At 33.2% G+C, this 20,918-nt stretch overlaps 3 protein-coding genes across 7 annotated transcripts; 2 read left to right on the forward strand and 1 right to left on the reverse strand.

The window, feature by feature from the left end:
- Positions 1 to 681: 681 nt before the first annotated feature.
- LOC119633868 (repressor of RNA polymerase III transcription MAF1 homolog) lies at positions 682 to 3,784 on the forward strand. The gene is made up of 3 exons (XM_038027669.1): positions 682 to 2,229; positions 2,994 to 3,271; positions 3,330 to 3,784. The coding sequence occupies exons 1-3, from the start codon at positions 1,873 to 1,875 to the stop codon at positions 3,379 to 3,381; spliced, it is 687 nt and encodes a 228-aa protein (XP_037883597.1). The 5' UTR covers positions 682 to 1,872; the 3' UTR covers positions 3,382 to 3,784.
- Positions 3,785 to 3,927: 143 nt separating this feature from the next.
- On the reverse strand, positions 3,928 to 4,875 carry LOC119633869. The gene is made up of 2 exons (XM_038027670.1): positions 4,271 to 4,875; positions 3,928 to 4,203 (listed from the first exon to the last, which is right to left on the reverse strand). The coding sequence occupies exons 1-2, from the start codon at positions 4,718 to 4,720 to the stop codon at positions 4,075 to 4,077; spliced, it is 579 nt and encodes a 192-aa protein (XP_037883598.1). The 5' UTR covers positions 4,721 to 4,875; the 3' UTR covers positions 3,928 to 4,074.
- Positions 4,876 to 6,919: 2,044 nt separating this feature from the next.
- LOC119633097 (transcriptional regulator ATRX-like) lies at positions 6,920 to 20,292 on the forward strand. Of its 5 annotated transcripts, none has more exons than XM_038026326.1 (18): positions 6,920 to 7,268; positions 7,349 to 9,529; positions 9,595 to 9,754; positions 9,862 to 10,973; positions 11,822 to 12,015; positions 12,076 to 12,213; positions 12,280 to 12,455; positions 12,516 to 12,596; positions 12,661 to 12,756; positions 13,234 to 13,284; positions 13,352 to 13,575; positions 13,641 to 13,735; positions 13,808 to 14,103; positions 14,564 to 14,685; positions 14,748 to 14,984; positions 15,066 to 15,189; positions 16,570 to 19,289; positions 20,007 to 20,292. In XM_038026326.1, exons 2-18 carry the CDS (start codon positions 7,359 to 7,361, stop codon positions 20,110 to 20,112), a joined length of 8,103 nt encoding a protein of 2,700 aa, XP_037882254.1. In that variant the 5' UTR covers positions 6,920 to 7,268; positions 7,349 to 7,358; the 3' UTR covers positions 20,113 to 20,292. The 5 variants fall into 5 exon arrangements, with proteins under 5 accessions (XP_037882254.1, XP_037882253.1, XP_037882251.1 ...); XM_038026325.1 differs by having other exon boundaries at positions 6,920 to 7,202; positions 7,262 to 9,529; XM_038026323.1 differs by having other exon boundaries at positions 6,920 to 7,147; positions 7,262 to 9,529.
- The last annotated feature ends 626 nt before the right edge of the window (positions 20,293 to 20,918 follow it).

Below are 20,918 nucleotides of genomic sequence, written 5' to 3' on the forward strand. Positions count from 1 at the left end.
TTTTTTTGTTAAAATTTGTTTAACTAACATAACATTTTAATCGTTTTGCATTCATTTAACTAAAACATTTGTATAAAAATTTCATATTATGATATATTAAAAAATTTACCGAACAAACCCGTTTATACTTCTCAAGTGGCGATACCTGATTTTTTAAATATGTATGACTCTTGAATAAGCAGAGGGTTTTGACTTTACTCCGTACATTTAACGTGTAGGAGACTTTCTATGTAATACTGACTTAAAACAACTGTAGCATTACGGTTTATACTGGAGACATATTATATCTAAAGAATTTTATTTTCATTTTTGCCAGAATAATAATATTTACATTTAGGAAATATATTTATAAATAAATTTAATTTATTTGAAAATTTATTTTTTTGAAAGCTTTATTTTTATTATTATTATTATATATCACAATAAAATTAAAAGTATTGTAAAGAGAAATTTTCACATCTTTTTGAAGAAATTTCACAATTTTCACGCTAATGGTCTTTTCGAATATACTCACTCATATAGTTACATAAAATTTAAATTACCTTTTACCAATTTTAAGTACGAGTTGAAATCCACAAAGCACAGGGTGTTGTACAACTTGAGTAAATTTTTTTTTCTATTTTATAGCAACTCTGTTACTCTGTGCAATTGTAGATGCATTAAATTAATTTGTTTGAGTATTCGTAAATAATAATCAAAGCAGTGGTAACACTTATTTGCAAAAATCAATAATTTCCACAGAAATTTTTCTATCCGCTGAAAAAGATATCAAAAATCAGTTAAATAATTAGTTCATTCCAAACTATTTTACGCTATTGCAAATAGTATGACAGTTTATTGAAGTCGCTACTACTACGTAAAGTGGGTCTGATGCCGTAAAAGAAGGCGCTTTTAAATCTAAAAAACAAAAATTTCTTTTTTTTAAATCCCTTTATATAATCAGATATTTCAATTACAAGAATGTCTTTATTACGGTTAATTGCGAATATGAGTGATATGAAAGATTTAGAACATTTATAAAACACAAAGTGTTTTTGTGCAGAAGTGGAAGTGATCAAAATAAAGTGTTTTCGCTAATAAAGAAAACACACACACACTTATTAGCAAACAAAAAAGACTAAAAAGCAATAAAAACTTGGTTTTTTTAGAATACTCAGTGTAGTGGACATATAACTTACACAAGGGCATACACAAACAATCAAATAAAGCCAATTGCACAAAAATCCAATTGCAGTGACGCCATTTTGAAAAACGTCACGCACTGAATAAACAAAAAAGGAATTATAAGTTAAAAAAACTTTTAAGCAAAAGAAGAGACCAATATTTTGTTGCAAATCGAGTTGTTCAAAGGTGTAATGTTAGCTAAGCAGCAGAAGAAGCAACAAAAATTCTTAAGCAAAGCTGAAAATAGAAACGCAGTCAAAAAGAGAATACTTGTACACCCTTCGACAATGTTTAGAAACTTCAATTGCGAATTGATGGAAACAGTTACGGCAATGCAAATCATAAATAATATATCAATAGCGACATATAGAGTTTTAGCAGGCAACAGAATACCGTACCAACAACCGCGGCTGACGGGCATCAACGCTTAAAAAGTGACGACGACCTTCTACTCCAATTGGAACTGAATTTTATTGTTTTGAAAAAAAAGAGCATAAATCTGTAAACCCAAGACGAGGGCCAGGTGGTCGTTAATTCACACAATTTAGCTTGTTAAGTTATATGCATCGTTAGACAAGTGAAGGTTTCAAAGCTACGAAATATTAAGAAGAAGAAAAAAAGAAACGGACTAGTGAAAATCGTAGTAATTTGGATTGACGGTATTCGTGCGTTCCTTAGAATTGGGATTTGCATTGCATAGTTATCAGTATGAAACTCCTAGAAAGTTCTCGTTTCGAAGCCATCAATAACGCATTATCTATTGCTACTGGCGGCAGTACAATTTTCGGACGCGTCGAAAGTTATTCCTGTAAAATGGTAGCCGCTGACAAGGCTTTATATAAACGTTTTACCGCGGAAACACATGGTTACGGGCCACATGACCTGCAGGCGCTTTCGCCGCCCCAAACTTTGGCAGATCTATCCCCAAATTTTCACCGTAACAACAGCCAATCTGGTGACGAAGGTGTTATTCTGTGCGATACAATTTCGCGTAAGACCCTATTCTATTTAATCGCCACATTAAATGCGTCATTTGAACCAGATTATGATTTCTCTGAAGCTAAGGTAAGGAAAGTTTTCACCTAACATTGGAATAAAATCATCTTGAGGCGAACATTTTATACAATCATACTGAGCTTTACTATAAACTTTAAATCTATTCACTTATAGTTATCCCAACAGCTAAGAAAACTGACCAAAATACTACATTCTTTCAAATAAATTGTAAACGAACTTTTTGTAACTGTAGATGAATGCATACATATATTATTAATAGCAGAAATATTAGGCGCGAATATGAATCACGTGAAATCTTCAACAGTTCGTGTAAACATTTCGTTGACTGTATAGTAAATTTCTTGATAAGAAAAGTTCAATGCTTGACAATATTGTATTGTATGGTGAAGCCGTTAATCTGTATGTGTGTATGGTTTTTATATAAAATTTTTAGATAAAGTACTTAAGATTTATAAATTACAAATCGAACAAAGATAATATATTACTTTTTACGATTTATTTACATTCCTGCGTTGAATTTGTTCTATTTTCCAAAATAAAAAAAATAAAAAAAGTTGAATATCGGAGTATTAAAGTCTAAAGTATAAGTTAAACTTTGTAATGCAAATGCCATTATGCTATTTTCAAATCATAGTTTGTTCAGTTCTTTAATTCAATTTAAAACTCCAAATAAACGTTAATTAAAAATATATTCGATAGTTTCTTAAAAACACTATCGTGTGTCTGTAATTTTAAATTATACCAACTTTTTGAGAATGTAGAGTGCATTAACAAGATTCGTCTTTTTTTTATTATAATTTTTTCTTTTTCAGAGTCACGAGTTCAGTAAAGAACCATCCTTGCAATGGGTCATGAATTCCGTGCATTCAAACTTATCGGCTTTAGCTGGTGATCAATATCAGGGTCTGAGACAACCAATGTGGTCGGCTATCGATGATGAAATTAATTTGCATGATTGTGACATTTACAGCTATAATCCGGACTTAAGCTCAGACCCTTTCGGCGAGCCAGGCTGTTTATGGTCATTCAATTATTTTTTTTACAATAAAAAGTTAAAGCGTATTGTGTTCTTTACCTGCCGTGCAGTAAAGTAAGTAGGCTAAGCTTTAGTATTATTCATTTTGTTAATTTTCGTTAACTAATTTCAGTTCACTTTACGCTGGCGAAACGGATGTTTCGATAGAAGATGATTTTTATTAAATTGTTTGCAGAGAAATGTAAAAACATTTAAAGCATATACTTTACTATTGGTATTGTGATGGTATGACAAAAACTTATTTAGAAATTGTCTTAACCATGACCAGGCGTTTAGCTTAATAATGCCATTCAGATATACTTTTTTTTTTTTTGAAAAATGGAAAAACCTTAGTTTTTATTTGAAATCTCAACTGTTGGTGTATTTATCGGCTCAAAGGCAGGTGAGAGCTGCGATGTGAGAATTTGTGCCTTTAAATACGCGCGATGCTTACAAATTAAACAATTATTATTATAAAATAACATATCCATACAATGTAGATTTAGAAAAACATGCTTGAAGCACCAGATATTGTAATAGTTTTTAATTGAATATGAAATATCTCAAGAACTAACATAAAATCGTTCGGTAGTTGTTTTCAATTTTGACAGCTTCACAAGAACTTCCTTTTAAATAAATTGCTTTACGTAATTCACTATTTAATATTTGATTACACGTTCAATAAAAACATCACTTCGCAATTACGTAATGAAGTAAGTTAGCAATTAGGCAGATCACAATGGCAAGAACAAACAAGAAATAATCCTGCTTTATCTATGAATCTTCGTATTTTCTTTAATAAAATATTAAAATAATAATTATTACAAATAAATCTGAGCTTTAACTCGATGAATGTCTTTATTATAAAGGTGAGGTATTTATGTTTCAATCTTTGGATCGAGTTCCGTGCATTTTTTAATTATTTTTTCCGGCTCGCTGTCTGTAATAAGTGTTGTAAATGAATTAAATCGCTCCGAATCGATATGGGCCAAACATAAAGCAGCATACTGGAATTTTGTACCAATAATTCTCAGATATTGAGAATATTTAATATATAATTATGAAATAGCTTACCTTTACAAATAGTGGGTAGTAACGACTTTCTTTTTCGTCCACCGTAGATATAGTCAAAATCTTGATTAAATTTTCCCAATCTCGTCTTAATAGACATTGCCGAGCGTATTGCAGCTTCACATATGTGCTCGTCATGGCTGGATTAGTTTCATAGCATCGATGTATGGACGGATTACATGAAATATTTTCATCTTTCCAAATTTCATGATCGGAATTTCTTAACATTTCTAAAGCCTCTGTAAGTTTATTTCTCGGAATCTTTCTTTTAGAAGAAGCACGAAGATTGTTTTTATAAGTCTTCTGCTTCTTTGTCAATCGACCTACACTTAACTTTTCTTTGAATGTTGAAGCTTTTCGTTTTGCCGTAGTTTGCTTAGTGCTTTCTTTCGATAATTTATTTGGAGATTTAGCCGACGAACCAATTTTCGCAGATTCTGATCTTGACTTCATTTTTGCTTCAGGGTTAATTGGATTGTTTGCAAGGAAAAAATATTCTTCTTCAAAATATTAACAAATATCCCTTATATTCAAAAATATACCAAGTACGTGTTTTCTTGGTTGCACGTTTATCGTAAATAAATTAGAAATTGTATTATAAAAACAGGCTTGTTAATATTAAATTATTTTCCTAACAGTACTAACCAACCAACATATTTGTAATCTCTTTGTGTGCTTTTTTGTTGTAAAGATGGTGCTGTGTGTAGTTGGTGTTGCAAAATGTTGCTCCCTGTGCGTTTATTGTTGCAAATTCTAATTTGTGTTTACATTTGCCGTGGTATTATTTACATATTAAAAGTAAGGCCATATGCATTTTGTTGCGGTAAAAGTAGTAACACAGATATGTTGTTGTTGCATTTTTTAGAATTTTTGCTATCAGGTGATTATCGTCTGGTTATTTTAGGACACAATTGACTATCATCAAGAGGCTAATCATATACTATCGACGCCAGCCTTCCAATACTTCCCTCAAATTTTCCATTACAATAAATTAATAGATGAGAGAAAGTTAATAAATGAGAGCCAAATTGACATTTATTTGTTTTATATAAGTAAACTACGTATGGTAAACAATAACAAACATGCAAAATGAAATCAATAGAAAATGATGTGGAATTTTACAAGTTAAAAAGGTAATAAAATCAAATCCAATATTCAAAATTTTTATTGCCGAAAAAGTTAATTATTCCGTATGGTTTTCTTACGGATTTCCCATAAAAGCAAATGTTAAAAGTTCCGTTAAAGTGATTAATGCATATAAATGATATCCTCTTCATCTCGTTTTTTTCATGAAGTAAATAAAAGTAGATAATGGTAAATAAAACCGTACAGTTTCTGTATTTATTTAATTTTTATGTTAATATTGTAAAAATATTTCAAAGATTGCTATGTTTATAAATTTCGTATCAGCAATCCTCTAAAAAACAACACAAACATCAACACCATCATCTTCATAGGTCGCCTGGAGTGCGGGAATAATCAAATGATTTCCTCACACTTTTTAGTGGACGCAAACATTGTGCAACGCCACAGAGACGTTTGCGATTCTTTTAAATTCAGTAAAAATTAGAAACAATTTACTTACTCGTTTTGAGAATGCGCTATTGGCATAAGCATCCCACAAACCTGTCTGAAGGTGGCCGCTGTTGTCATTGTTGTTCTCTTCAATGAAAGAGCATAAAAGGAAGTTAGGATACATTGCGTTGGAAATGTACACCGTTAGCTCGATATTTAAAAAAAGGACTGTACTTGCTTTTACCAAATTTGTTGTCCTTTTTCCTCACAATTCACATACGTAATTTCGGACACTTTCCTTTTTCTTTAATTTTTTAAACTTTTTGAATTTATAATTCATGTTCTAACAACTGTTCGTATATTTCTTTCACAGCTGTTTTTTTACAAATGCAACTCTAAAAGAGAGATTTGAGAGATAAATTTGCTTGATTTATACTCAATGCTAATGCAAATTTGTTCTCAGCGACAGCAATTTTATTGTCGTCAGATTTGATACAACTTGGAGAGCGTATTTGGTGACAATCGCCAGCAATTTGCTGACGATTAGATTTTCTTGGCATTTGTCGTCAGCTTACATGTTGTTTTGATAAATTAAAGGATGTCAGTGACTAAAGCCGAATTTCAATGCTAAATGAACTTCCTTGAACTTGATAGTCTCAATCGACAATATTCAATCTAAACTGAGAATGTTACCTTCATAGTTTGTCTCACTCATCTTCTTAAGAAATAAATTTCAAAAATGCACGCTCTGTGAATCAAATGATAATTAACAATTTTTTTACCTATTTGCAACTGGCCAATGTGAATGCAAAGTCTTGGGCTGCATAAGAAAAGTGTCACCCAAAAATCCCAAAAATGAGGTGGAAAATATTAAACAACCGCTAAAAAAATGAAATTTGTTATACCAATCAACAAATGCTAACATACCTAATGGATTTCCTAATGAATGAGACGCATGAAGAGATCAAATTCCATTTTTTTCATTTTTTAGTGCAATTCTAAAAAATTTTCGTTAAAGCGCTTTATTATAAAAAGCGCAGAAATCAAGACGGTCTATCCTACTTTTTTACGATATTCCTCAATATATGGAAACTGATCAATATATATATGTATATAAATCCATATTACTACAAAAACTTACAATACTGCATTAATCAACGAGACAACAAAAAATATGTTCTCAAAAACAAACAAACAAACCTTTAAGATTTTCATAGGATTTTGATGAATAATTTTCTCTAATTTGTGATAAATACATTGGAAAACGCAAGAAAATATTTACTGTGAAAGCAATTTATTTAGAAAAGTGTTAAACCAGAAAAAGCTGCTGTATATTAACATTCTTTGCATTAATGGGCGCAATAGGTATTATTAAAAAAAAAAAGAAAAAAAAGAAACAAAAAAAGGCAACTTTTTCGATGTACATACCCAAAAGAAAACTTGGGACAATTAAAGTATACAGATATTTTTCTTTCGCAGATTAGCTGTAAGTGAATTTTGAAAGAATTGTTATAAAATGGAAAATGGCGATGAATGTTTGGATATGGCTTTGAATCCATTTCATAGGCCACCCAATATGTTAATGGATGATGACTTGAATAGGGTTACCCAGGAAGAATTAGAAGCAAATTTGTCCACCGATTATCCTACCAATGAAGAAATTGGCGGAGGAAATAAAACGAATGACATGTGGGAACAATTAATACAAAGTGTATTAGAAGATAGTTCAACGCAAGAAGCAATCCTAATAAAGTCCGAGGAGGAAAAAGAGAAAGAAGAACAATACGAAGGTGGGAACGTGGGGCAAGAAATATCGGAATCATGTACAAATAACGACATGAATATAAAAGAAGAGAATTCAGTAATGGACTTTAGCTGCGAAGAGGAGAGATTATTGGGCCAAAGTGAGGACAAGTGTTTCTACGTGGAGGAGGATATGTGTCAAGTCGAAGAAGTTTATGCTTCACCAAAACATGACGCCCTCGAGCATTATGTTGATAGCGAAGATGAGAACAATGAGTTTGCCAATGAGGATGAGGACACAGATAGCAAAAGTGATAAATCAGTTATTAGTCTTGGCCGCATAGTATGGGATGGAAAAACAGAAGTATACAAACAAGGAGACGTATTTGATGAAATTAATCGTAGCTTGACCCAAGAAAATAATCATAATCGAAGTATTTCACAGGAGATGGACGAAGATGAAGCTGATGTGGAACAGAACGAAGATAAATTATCGCAGTTATCGAATATAATGAGCGATCATTGTTACATTTCGCAAGAAAAGGTATTCCCCAAAAATGAGGTGGAAGATCTTAAACATAGCTTAATTAACCACTTAAAGACGAAATTTCTTGCAAATACCAATCAACAAACAATAACTGAGCTAGTGGATTCCCTATTGAACGAGACAGATGAAAAAAAAATGAATAAAGTTTTAAAGAGTTTTAAGGAGGCAAAGGATAATGTTGAGATTGTGAAAGAACATAAAAAAGACGATCAAATAATGGAGGGACAATCAGAATTGGAAATGGGTTTAAAAGAAACTTTAGATAAATGTGTTGAAAATATAATGGAAGAAAATTGTCAGCTAACACCAGCCGAAGCTAAAGAGCAAAATATGTTGAAGGAATCTGTCGTTGACTTTGAAGGAGATTGTTCTGATATCAACAAAACGGATCATCCTACGAGCCTTCCGCCTACGCAGTCTACGAATAAATCTGAAAATTGCTCGGAACCCTTAGAACAACAAATATTCGATGAAGAATTTGATTTACTTTGCAAAGCTGGTTCCTTAGCTCAACGGCAAGAAACAGCCATTAATAAAAATGAAGTGACAAGTTTCTTAGGAAAACTGGAAGACTTCGCTTTAAATTTACAAAACGACTGCAAGTCTTTCGCCACAGCCTCTACGAATATTGAAGGGAAACTGCAAAATTACGTACGACAACAATTACAACACTTTCGCTTAATCTGCAAACCGTACACCTTATCGTTAACCAATAATATGGAGGTGCAAGTTACCTTAAAATCGATGGCCAGGCATAAACGCATTAAACTTAATATGGAATCGAAAAAGAAGCTATTAAATAATGGCGATAGTTCATTAGAATCTTGTTCATCTTCGCCAAGTGATAACGACGATGAAGGCGATGTTAAGATTTGTGAACTAAAAGAAGCGGACAATGCGAAAACTAAAAGGATGTCAAAGTTGCCAGCTTCGTCTTCTTCATCGCATTCCACATATGCTCCAGAAATGCCGAATTTAAATTATCAAGAAGAAAATGGTTGCAAATTATCACAAGACTATGATGACGGTGTACCTCTTACCAACTATTTACAATCTGAGATATTTGAGTGTGAGCAACTGTCGAACACTAGTTCATTGTCTTCTTCAGACGAAAGTGCCCGCTCAGTCGTTACAAATCCAAGTAAGTCATTAAAATCTTCGAAGAAACTGTCTGAGGTGGATGACAGCCAAGACCTTTTCGACAGTGTCAGTGATGGTGTACTTACTGGCATTAAGAACAAGTCTAACGCAAAGCGGTGTTCCGTGGAAAGTGATACGAATTTACTGTCTTCGGCGAATCGCAAGATTGGCGGTGAGCTTAACGAGAAGCCTTCAGAAATGAAAAGGAAATGTTCAGCCTCTTTATCGTTAAATAGCGAGAGCGATAAAGAGAATAAAGATAAACGCTTAATGGATTTTGAAGATGAGAGCGATAAGAATGATAGAGAGATTGAACGGTAAGAGTTAATTTCCAATTTTTTTGCTTTAAATTCAGCCAACTGAAATTATTATAAAATTGTAGTCTGCTGAACTTAGATGCCCTTAATAAGCGATCCACACATACTGGCAGTTCTGGTAAAACCAGTGATAAATCCAAATCAAAATTGTCTTCAAATAAAGGCGTAAATAACGCTTTTGATTTTTTGGATGATGAGTTGGGTTCAGATGACAGTAAAAGTGAAGTGAGTATGTAGAATCCTACACATAAATTGAAAATTACGTGTAAGGTGATACATTCCATTAGTTGAAGATTTAAATATTAATTAATATGAAATTTTATCCTTATTAGTCCGAAGACGAAATCATTACAGAGAAGCAATTCTTGGAGCGTTGCAATGAAGATGTGAAAAATCAAATGTTGAATGAATCCAGTAGCGATTCGGATGAACAAGGATCAAACGAGGATGATGAGTTATTGAACATACCGTCTGATGGAGATGATGATGATAGCGGTAAAAATTCGCCCCTCGTAGAGAAGTTTTTGAAAACTTTTAAAGTTGAAGATAGTGATAAAGAGTTGGAGGATGATGATGACGATGACATGTTAATAGACAGTGATAAAGAGGAGCAAATGGATAAAGCCGCCGAAGCAAACACCAGCGAAAAGAGCAATGACAATGGAGAAGTTGAAGATATAGTAGATGAAAAATTGAAAAAAAAAGATGAAGGAGAAGGATCACCAACCTCTTCAGATCTTGAGCTGCTTAATGATAATTTCATCTTTCGTAAACGAAACGCAAAGCCAAAGCAACTTGATAAACTTTTATCTGACGCTGAAAAACGTAAGCGTATTAGTCGTATAGACGAAGAGTTAATTAGTTTGAGTTCGGAGAGTTCTGATGTAGAAGCTATTGACGAGCCACCTAATGAGACTAAACCAAGAGCTATTAAACCAATGCTAAGGCAGGATCAATTGGCTGGCGAGACAATTAAAGCTCAAAAAATGGAAAATGAACGCATTGCACGCTTGGAAAGGAAACAAACGATGTTAACGAAGATACTTAAAGAGCATCCTGAAGTTGATAAAGACAAAGATCTTGTGTTGGATTATATAAAGGATACAAAAACGTTTATTAAGGTTCATCCACAAATTGTGCGTTATTTGAAGTCACATCAATGCGATGGACTTCGCTTTATGTACGATTCCTGTTACGGCGGTGTAGATTCGCTTAAGAAGAGCGCTGGTTCTGGTTGTATTTTAGCTCATTGTATGGGTCTTGGAAAGACTCTACAACTAATTGCTCTTTTGCATACTGTGATTTCCTTTAAGGAACTAAAAACCACAAAAATTTTAGTCTTGTGCCCGAAAAGTACGGTGATGAATTGGGCAGATGAAATCATTCGATGGTTGGGTCCGTTACGACAAAAGAATCTCAAAGTTTACACTTTTAGCGATACATCGTAAGTCATATGAATTAAGAGTACAAAATTCAATATTTGCCCGAAGCTGTGAACAGGGATATTACAACTTTGTTTTTTATTTGTAACATTTACAAATTCTTATGATATTTAGTGAGAGAGTAGTGACACCTGAGTGGAAGACACCTGCAGTTTTGATGACACTTAGAAGCACTCAGCAAGATCCATAACGTAGAGTTCTTTTAGAAAAATCAATTCCATTAGAGAATGTACATGCTAAGCAGAGGTGGCAATATTTTGTTATGAATAAAAGTTTTCTCTTAAATAATAAATCAATGCTTTAAGCAGATCTCGTAAAATATAATTGAAAACTTTAAAACACTTAGGAAAACTGACAGCAATTTATTCGTGGCTTTCGTTGTGGATCTAGATGAAGCAACATGTTTACCCTTAAAATATGTAAAAAAGCAAAAATACTTGTCTGTCCAGAGTTAGTTGGTATTGCAAGTCAATGTTAAGGGCTTACAGATTCGCATCCGTCCAAACTATCAAGTTAAAAAGTGTAAAGATAAATTTTTAAACAATCAATTCTAAGATCTCGCTAAAACATATATAAGAATATGCTAAAAATAAAATTGATAGTTTGGATTCGGTTCGTCGACAAGATCATAATTAGAAGAAGATTGCCGCAAGGACCTCTATCGAACACACACACACCCACACACACTTAACAGATAAGCCATAGAAAATTTCATGCTTTAAAATGCTTGTATGAAAGCGATTTAAAGCATATAAAAAAGAGAATAATTTAGCTTCATAAACAGTTTTCTAAGTCTTCCTTGAAAATCTTGTTTGTAATAATTGAAAGAAAAAAAAAAAAATGATTACAGTGACATCAACGAAAAGCTAAACATATTACGAGAATGGTCGTTGTCAAATAGCACAAGAGCTGGTTGTCTTTTAATTGGTTACGAGGCTTTTCGGACCTTAGTTTTTTACCATTCCTATAAAAAACGAGGCACTATAAATCCTATGCGCTTGGAAGAGATACGTAAAAACGTCAATAGTTATTTGCTAGATCCCGGTAAGTTCATTCTATTGTGAGTAATTAATTGAATTTGTTTGTGTTAACCAATTTAATTAGGTGCTGACTTGGTTGTGTGCGATGAAGGACATATCATTAAAAATAGTAAATCGGCCATTAGTTTGGCGGTAGCTAAAATTGTAACACCACGTCGAATTGTCTTAACCGGTACCCCTATTCAAAATAATCTCAAAGAATGTAAGTGTTCCTATTAGTAATTCTTCAACATATCCTTAAGCTGCTTTTTTTAAATATATATTTTAGATTATAGCATGGTCAATTTTATTAAACCCTTATTTTTGGGAACGGAAAAAGAATTTGCTAATCTTTATGCTAACCCCATTCGAAATGGACAACATAAAGATTCCAGCAAAGCTGATATAAAAGTGATGAAACAAAGATCATTTGTTTTACATAAGAAGCTATCCAAATTTGTTCAGGTATGATAATGCAATTGATTAATTTTGTATGCAAATATGAAATAATGCTTTTAATTGTAGCGAAAAGAAGCTGAACTGTTGAAAACGTTTTTACCGCAAAAATTTGAATATGTTTTATTTATACCAATGACTGAAGTTCAGGTAAATGCTCGTGGAAATGGACATATATATTCAAAATGATATTTCTTATATTTCTTCTTTCTAGAGTAATTTGTATACTTTCATCTTAAAATCAATAGCGAATCGAGAAGATCATTACCGCGGCAGAGGGCTCATAACAGATTATACTTGTTTGCGAAAGGTCTATATTTGCATTAATATTCAACATGTAACAAAATATTTTAATCTTGTAATCAACTAAACACGCTGTAATCTCAAGTGGGAAAGAATCACTTCGTTCCGTACTAAAAAAAATTTCAAGCACTTTACGGTACCTAAGGAACGATCCAAGTTCATTTTACTTCTTTTTACCGCAGATCTGGAGATTTTTAAGTTCCGCGATCATTTCCTAAATCACGCTGGCTTCCAGTAAACTTCCGTCATTCTCTTGGTCACTCAAAGTCTTAGGAGACTTCTTTAACGGTCTCCAAAAAATTTCATATAAAATTAAATCTTTACAAGTTTTACTTGACGTGAAGTGTTCATGTGTTTGTGTATTGCGGGATTTCCTGCATATCCATTTAAAATCAATTTAATGAGATTTTATAAACACCTTAGATATTATTGTTTATAGCAAAATTCCCTTTCTCACCAATTTTCAAATATACGTTATTTATAGATTTGGACTCACCCAAAGGTATTAGAAGACGCATGGAGAAATGCAGTTAATGTAAGTTCAACTTTCTTAAAAAATATTTTTTAAAAACATTTCTTATATTTCTTCTGAACTTATACAGCAAAAGAATAAGAAGGATCGAGAGAAAGATTTAAAAATTAAAAATCAATCTGACGATGATCAACCCGATGACATATACGATAGCCAGACAGGTCAAATGTCAGTAATTAATGATTGGTGGAGGCATTTATTAAGTGAAAAAGATTTAGAATCCGTGATGCCCAGCAATAAACTAAGAACCATGTTCAATATAATACAAATGTGTGAGGAAAAAGGCGAAAAATGGTACGAGAAGTAGAACAAAAATAATGAATGTATGAACAGTTTCTTAAATATATATATATTTGCAGTTTAATATTTTCAGCATTTGTGGCTGTTTTAAATGTAGTGGAGCATTTCTTTAAGAAAATTACTGAAAAAGATCCTCAAGTTTTAAAGGAATTAAGTAAGTTTCTCTATTAAAATAAATGGTTGAGAATATTTTAACTTGGAAATTTTTTTAATTGCATACTCACAGATGTCAATCCGAATTCACAGTGGGTATTGGGCGAAGACTATTATAGATTAGATGGCAAAACACCGAAAACTATACGTCACGAAATGATTAACGTATTTAATAATGTGTTAAATAAACGAGCACGTGTGTTTTTGATTTCGGCCAAAGCTGGTGGCCAAGGTATTAATTTAATAGGCGCCAACCGGGTGATTATACTAGATACATCATGGAATCCTTCAAATGATCAACAAAATATATTTCGGGTGTTTCGTTTAGGACAGAAACGTAATTGCTACATTTATCGTTTATTAGCTATGGTAGGCGCTACAAAGGAATTTCTGCATAAATATTAATTTTTGTACCTACTACCAAGGCATGTTCTTTTTAATGTTTCGAAATACGAGATTCCATTAGATCTACACATTTCTGATTTGTTTGGATTTTTGTTCTCGAATTGATCCCACAGCTCGGTATTGAAAACAAAATGGCCCATTTCTGATTTTTATACACAAACTATTTCGAAAAAACTCAACCGAAAATCTTTTGTACTTTAGTTTTAATTACGTAAAACTTAGCACCGACATCGATTTGAAATTGTGCACTACTATCTGTTCTATACGTAATCTCTCTAAATCAACCCTTTACCATAACTCTAAATGATAAACGATAAAAATGTATATCCGCATACGTTATGTGTCCGTGGTAGTGGGTCCCCGGGATTCGCTCGAAGGCGAATATAATTGCTTTATTTGCTTCATTTGTATATTTTACTTTCAGGGCACTATGGAAGAGAAGGTATATTCTCGTTCGGTCACAAAGCAGGCTATGAGTTTCCGAGTGGTTGATGAACAACAAATTGATCGACATTACAATATGGCTGAATTAGCTGAGCTATACACGTATGCATGGTTTAATTCATTATTAATGGTTTCAAATTTTTAGTCGACATTCCTGTGTTTAGTTTGACGAAACCTGATTATACCAATCGTCCTACCCCCACATTACCTCAGGACAGCATATTAGCTCGGTTATTACGTTCTTTTCCCGATTTAGTGTTTAAGTACCATGAACACGACAGCTTGTTGGAAAATAAAATTGAGCAAGAATTAAGCGAACAGGAGAAAAATGAAGCTTGGACTGCCTACGAAAGAGACTTACAATTAAATTCAGAAGTTCGGGAGCTACCGAATCTGGAAGAGTAAGTTTTTCTACATATATAAAAACGAATAAGTTTTTTCTTTGCTAATAATCACCTATATTTTGTCGTTCTTCCTTACAGACTTCAAAATAATTTCCTTGCCTCAAAATTACAAAATTACATGTCTCCTTTTGCGGGACTAGATGTGAGTAATTCTAGTGCAAGTAATGCAAGTAATATTAATAATAATAACAGTAGTAAAAATGTGAGTATTATTATGATTTGCTTTTATTTTTGTTTTTTATAATTTCTTTGATTTTTTTGAGAAATATTTTGATTCATTTCGGTTTCATTTACTTCTATTAACTACCCGTTTTCTTTATTTGTATTGAACAGCAAGTAATTTACTTTAATAGCCGCACTAATCTCTTAAAAAAATTAATTACAAAAACACTCAAATGCACTTTCTTAAGCTTCCAAACTCTGACAGTAGCTTGATAAACTAACTGTACTCATATTGTTATTAAAAACTCGAGAAATTGGAAAAAAGTGGTTGGCTTAGTAGTTCTTATAATCCCCTTTAGCTATTAACGTTGAACAAAAAAATTTAAGTAACTACTTTCTCTTGCTTGGTTTATTCAATTGAGTGTAAAGTAGCTATAAAATAGTATGGGAACTTTTCTCAGGTCAAAGGGCATATAATTGCATGAACATCTTGTTAATCACTATGACTCTATGATGCTTTCACTCTATTTTGCACGATAATAAAATCAATATTGGTTTTACAGCTGCTTGCTGGGTTTTGACAATGGCCGAATTACGGTTTATTTGAAGCTTTGTTATGGTATTATTAACATTTACTGTTGGATGTTTTTTTTTGAGTTATGATTGTGCTACGTCTACTTCAAATAGACGTAACATAGATAAGTAATATAAGACGGAGCTATATTTTTATATCGAAGCAATTGTAGCCGCATGAACATCTTGTTGACCAGAACGATGACTGCATTCGACGTCTTTTTTCACTCTACTCTTCTTTGATATTTTTTTAAGAACTGCTTTCTACAACCAGGAGTAAAATGCTTATTCATCGTGTGAAAACGTTTGTAACACTCGTCAGCCTCAAAAAATCCATGAAGTATTTATTCTTGCTCAATATCAAATTCTTAATCGATCTAGGCAGGTTCCTCTGTTGTCACGGGCAAACATCTCCGCGATGGCAAAAATCAGGATCTAACATTGATAACTCTTGCACATATCTAGATGTCGTTTTGATTTTTTTTTTTTTTTTTCAAAATAAAAGTGTCGAAGATGAAAATAGAAGAAATTTAAAGATAATATATTTTGTTGAATATATTTTAAATTTATTTAAATTAATATCCGAAGCAGTTTTTTTACATTTTTTCAATTTCGTGGAAAAACTTTTATTTTTCTAAAGAAAGATTTTTGGTGCTTTCAATAAAAAATTATTTTTTTTTTACAGCTTCTTTCCCATACAGAGATATTCGTAGATGTAACAATACAAATGCATATTCAATCATATTTTACATCAACCGCAACCATACAAAATATACTCTACCTTTTAATTATTTGCGTATTTGTCATAATAACTTTTTTCAAATTTCTCTGTTCTCTTATATATTAGATGTCATCTCTATTTAATTACCGAGGTTTCGGTCAACCCTTTTTGCAATCTATGGTGGGCCAGGCTAATAATACAACTGCAGCCACTCAACAGTATTTGGACTTTTACAATTACTATAAAAATTTAAGCAGTTACACAGATCTAAGTCAATATACATCACCTTTGGCGCCCAATCCTAATTTATTGGGGAGATTTCCCAGCTCAGGACCTGGAGCACCGCCCAGTAATCCTTTGTCGGCATTGGGAGACTTAAGCATGCTGGCTAGCACCGCTTTGAGCGGTTCACCAAGTTTAACAGGCGCTGTTTCAAAAACAATGAATCCTGGTTTACCCCCCATGTTACCGCAATTGCCGAATACGTCTATGTACAGTTCACCGGCACCTTCTGCTTCATTACCAAATAGTATGCCAATCACATCAACCGCACCATTAGGTACTGGGGGAGGTAATGTTGCCGGCAGTAACGCGTCTCTTTTATCGGCCTTTGAACAATATACACAATCTTTCCGTAGTCCTTACACCAATATGTACAGTTATGCTAGTGATTTTGGCTTAGGTACGTCAGGCACTACGATACTTGATAAGTCAAAATCAAAAACAACAAAATCGAATCAATCTTCAATGAATAGTAGTTCGAGCGGGCCGAAGGGGTCAACAAACTTGCCGGGAGGCTCGACAAATGAATTTGCAAATCAATTCACTGAGCCAGCACCTTATCTAACGTTAAGACCCAAACAGCGTAGCGCGCTTGGTGTTGGTAACATCGTGGATCAGCAACAAACAAAATCTTCGTCTGTAAATGAACAATCTAAAGAACGAAGTAATTCCATGTCTCGAAGGGAGACAACCAACGATTTAATTAACTATAGAAGAAATGAAATGAAAGGAAATAACAAAAATGGACCAGACGGTGCTATAAAGAATAGTTCGGCAATTGTAAGTTCTGTTAATACAATGAACAATAGTCAACGTAAATTATCTAGTAATCGAGATAACACATCTGCGAAAACTTCCAGTGTAAATACAATAAATATTAGTAACGGGAAAGCAACGCCTACATCCTCAATGCAACTTGCGAAAACTTCCTCGTCTAGTACAACTCAAAGCAGCAATAATACCAGAACAGTAAAAAGCTCCCCGGTTTCGGCGTTATCAAGCTCCTTGAATTCATCGAATCAAAAATCCAGTGGACCCAAACAAAAATCTGGTAATATGAATGGTACAGCATCAGGTAAACCCAATAAATCATCGAATTCGGCAAACAGTTTAGATTCAAACCGTGCCGTAAATATGGGCATTTTATATCCAAATAACTCCAATGGAAATTCTAGCAATTCTACGGCAAATTCATCAACTGTCAATATGGGTATAATTTATCCACATTCTAAATCTTCTGCTGGCAAAAATTCTGGGGAAATGCAAATTATACCAACTTCAAGTCCACCTGGTACTACAAGCATATCAAAGCAATTAAATGATTTATCGCCTAGTATATCCTTAACGGCTCTAAAAACGAACACGACGCCGTCAAAAACACAAGTACAACAGCAAAATTTAACGAAAGCTTCTAACAATATGACCATATTCCCTAAGGGATCGCAATCAAATAGCAATAGTAATCGCAAGACTACAACATCTTCTATTAATAATGTTCAAAGTCTTAGTAAGCCTGCAATTTCAGTTAGTACTGCCACATCGTCAACTGGCTTGACGATTAGCAATTCCACTGCAAACCAAAGTAATCAAATGATCAAATCAAGGATTACAGGTAGTGTCAATAAAAAGTCTGCTAGTGATACGCCAGCTCTTGCCTCAGTAGGGACGAAAACTTCGCTTCCAGTTACTAACGCTACGTCAGCAACGAATATAAACAGTCTTCGGAAGGTTGTACCCAAGAATCAAACAATGAATCGTGGTGGCTTAACAATAACTGCCACACGAACAACGGCCACTCCAACGTCGATCAATATTACGAAATCTAGCAACTCAAACACGATTGCTTTGGCTAAACAAACAGCAGCCGCTGTGTTAGCTAAGTCCAGTAATACGCAAATGAACGCGAATACTGGTCGCAATGCAACCAGTAGCGGTATTTCATCACCCAATACTTTGCAAAAGAATTCAAGTGCAGGCTTAGCAGCGACACACACACAGTCGCCCATGTCAGTGGCTGCCATTAAAAAAACTGTTATCAATAGAGCTTCGCCGATTACAGTAACGGCTAAGTCATCGCCGTCAACCGCTGCCACGAGCAATGGTAATAATAATAATAAAAGCAATTCCGTTATCATTAAATCGGCAATGCTGAGTCCGCTCAGCAACAACTTCAATAGTAGCAATAATTCAACGAAAACTTTAACAAAATCAAATCCATCAATGAATGCGAATTTGAGTCGTTCTTCCCCTATACCAAAACTTTCTCCAATACCTTCCGTAAGCAATGTTTACAAAACATTACTTCAAAATCGTATACCTGCCACTATCTCCTCAACAAATATAACTTCTTCTGCATCATCATCGCTACCATCATCATCATCATCGTCATCTTCAGCACCAACAATACCTTCAACAGCGAATTCAAATACTGTAAATATTGTTAGAAATACAGTGAATATACGACCTGTGGAGGTGAAACAGAATTCTTCTGGATCGGGAAATGTTTACATTATTGAAACCAATATCAATGATAAAAAGGTTGCTATTGGAACTCCCACTAAAAGGTGATCATTTAATTGCTTTAATTTTTCCTTATTATATGAAAATTCATTATTTTAATTGGCTAATTGGCGTTTTGTAAGCTTTACAAGAAATCTTTACAAGAAGCTACATGAGAGATATAGGTACAGTTATGGCGTCTATAAAGCAATACAATAAGTTCGATTTCTTTCATTGATTACGGTATATAGAGAAATACGCGTTGAATGTTTATTTGTTCTTAATCAATGTAATAAGGGCGGATAACTTAAGAAATATTCATCTGTCTGTCTATTCTTATGCGCATAATAGATTTCCATATAGGTTCAGTTACATGCGTATATTAAAATCTTTTCCGTTACACATTATTTTTAATTTGATTTGATTTTAAAATTATAAAAAGACAAAGAAATTACGGGATAAAAGGAAATCTCTAATTGATATGCAATTTTAATGAGAGGAAATTGAGAGGCCAATGTAACATTCAAAAGGAAGTTCTTGCTTCTGATCTACAAACCAGCAGACGCAGAATTCAATTAAGCCCAATTTTTCTTTCAACTTAAAGTTGTTGTTTTAGGCACAATTTGCAATCTTGAGATCATAAGAATATCAGGTAGTTGAATGCTAATATAGCGCCTATGTGTGGGCTCTGAAAAACAAGTAATAAATATGAAAACACTTTCAATTGAATTCATAAAAATGATTTTGACGGCTATCATTATTTTGTTTTCTTATATTTTTAGTGGTGGTGGCACGACGGTTACCAAAGTTCCCGTACAAGCGAAACGTAAGGCCACAGATTCTCTATCCAAAGAAATTAGGATTGAAACTAAACGTTTTAAAGAGTAAAGTGATTGTATATATGTCTGTCTTAGGTATAATTTCAATACAGATTTTTTTTAAATAAATTATTAATTTGATACTTAGAAAATATTTTTCTTGTATATACTTTCATAATTTTGATACCTATTTTAAATAAGTGAACTTAAAGAAAATTTATTTATAAGTTATCCGTATGCTTCAAATAAAGGAAAAGGTTCTTTTGTTTTTCACAGATGAAGCAATTACGTGGTTATGTGTTGTTTCTGAATAATGAAAAGTTGGCAAATGTTTTTCTTAGATTAAATAAAAAATATATCGAAATCACCCACAAAGTTCTGTCAAGCGTATTAAAAGGAGGCCTGAAAACGATTGATAGACGAAAGCAGGATATCTGATTATGGGTTGCGCTTGACTGAGCTTTTTTGACTTTTCTGCGTTGTTGTGCTTGTAGCACATTTGTCAAACATTCCTACAGTATTTATGATGCAAATAAAACTTTTCCCTATCACTGAATGTAACATTTTCGAACTCTTCCTTCCAAAAGTTATAATTGTCGGCAAATGCGTTTTTATGGCGCTGAGTTACACATGGTTTGACCATTTTGTCTTCATATCTAAGACCTATATTGTTCTTAAGTTGCTGCATACTGTAGCGTGATCGCATACGGTCATATGCATCCACTTTGAAGTGCGACATTTGCATAATTCTGTAGCAAAAAAAAAAAACAAAAATATTGTCGCACTTCAACTGGCTGAGTATTGCATTACGAAATGCAATACGATGCCAGGCGCCCCATATTTAATATTAAACACCTTCTATAACACCCGCCCACA

The sequence above is a fragment of the Glossina fuscipes genome, unplaced genomic scaffold, assembly GCF_014805625.2.
Source record: "Glossina fuscipes isolate IAEA_lab_2018 unplaced genomic scaffold, Yale_Gfus_2 2, whole genome shotgun sequence".
NCBI classification, from domain to species: Eukaryota; Metazoa; Arthropoda; class Insecta; order Diptera; family Glossinidae; genus Glossina; species Glossina fuscipes.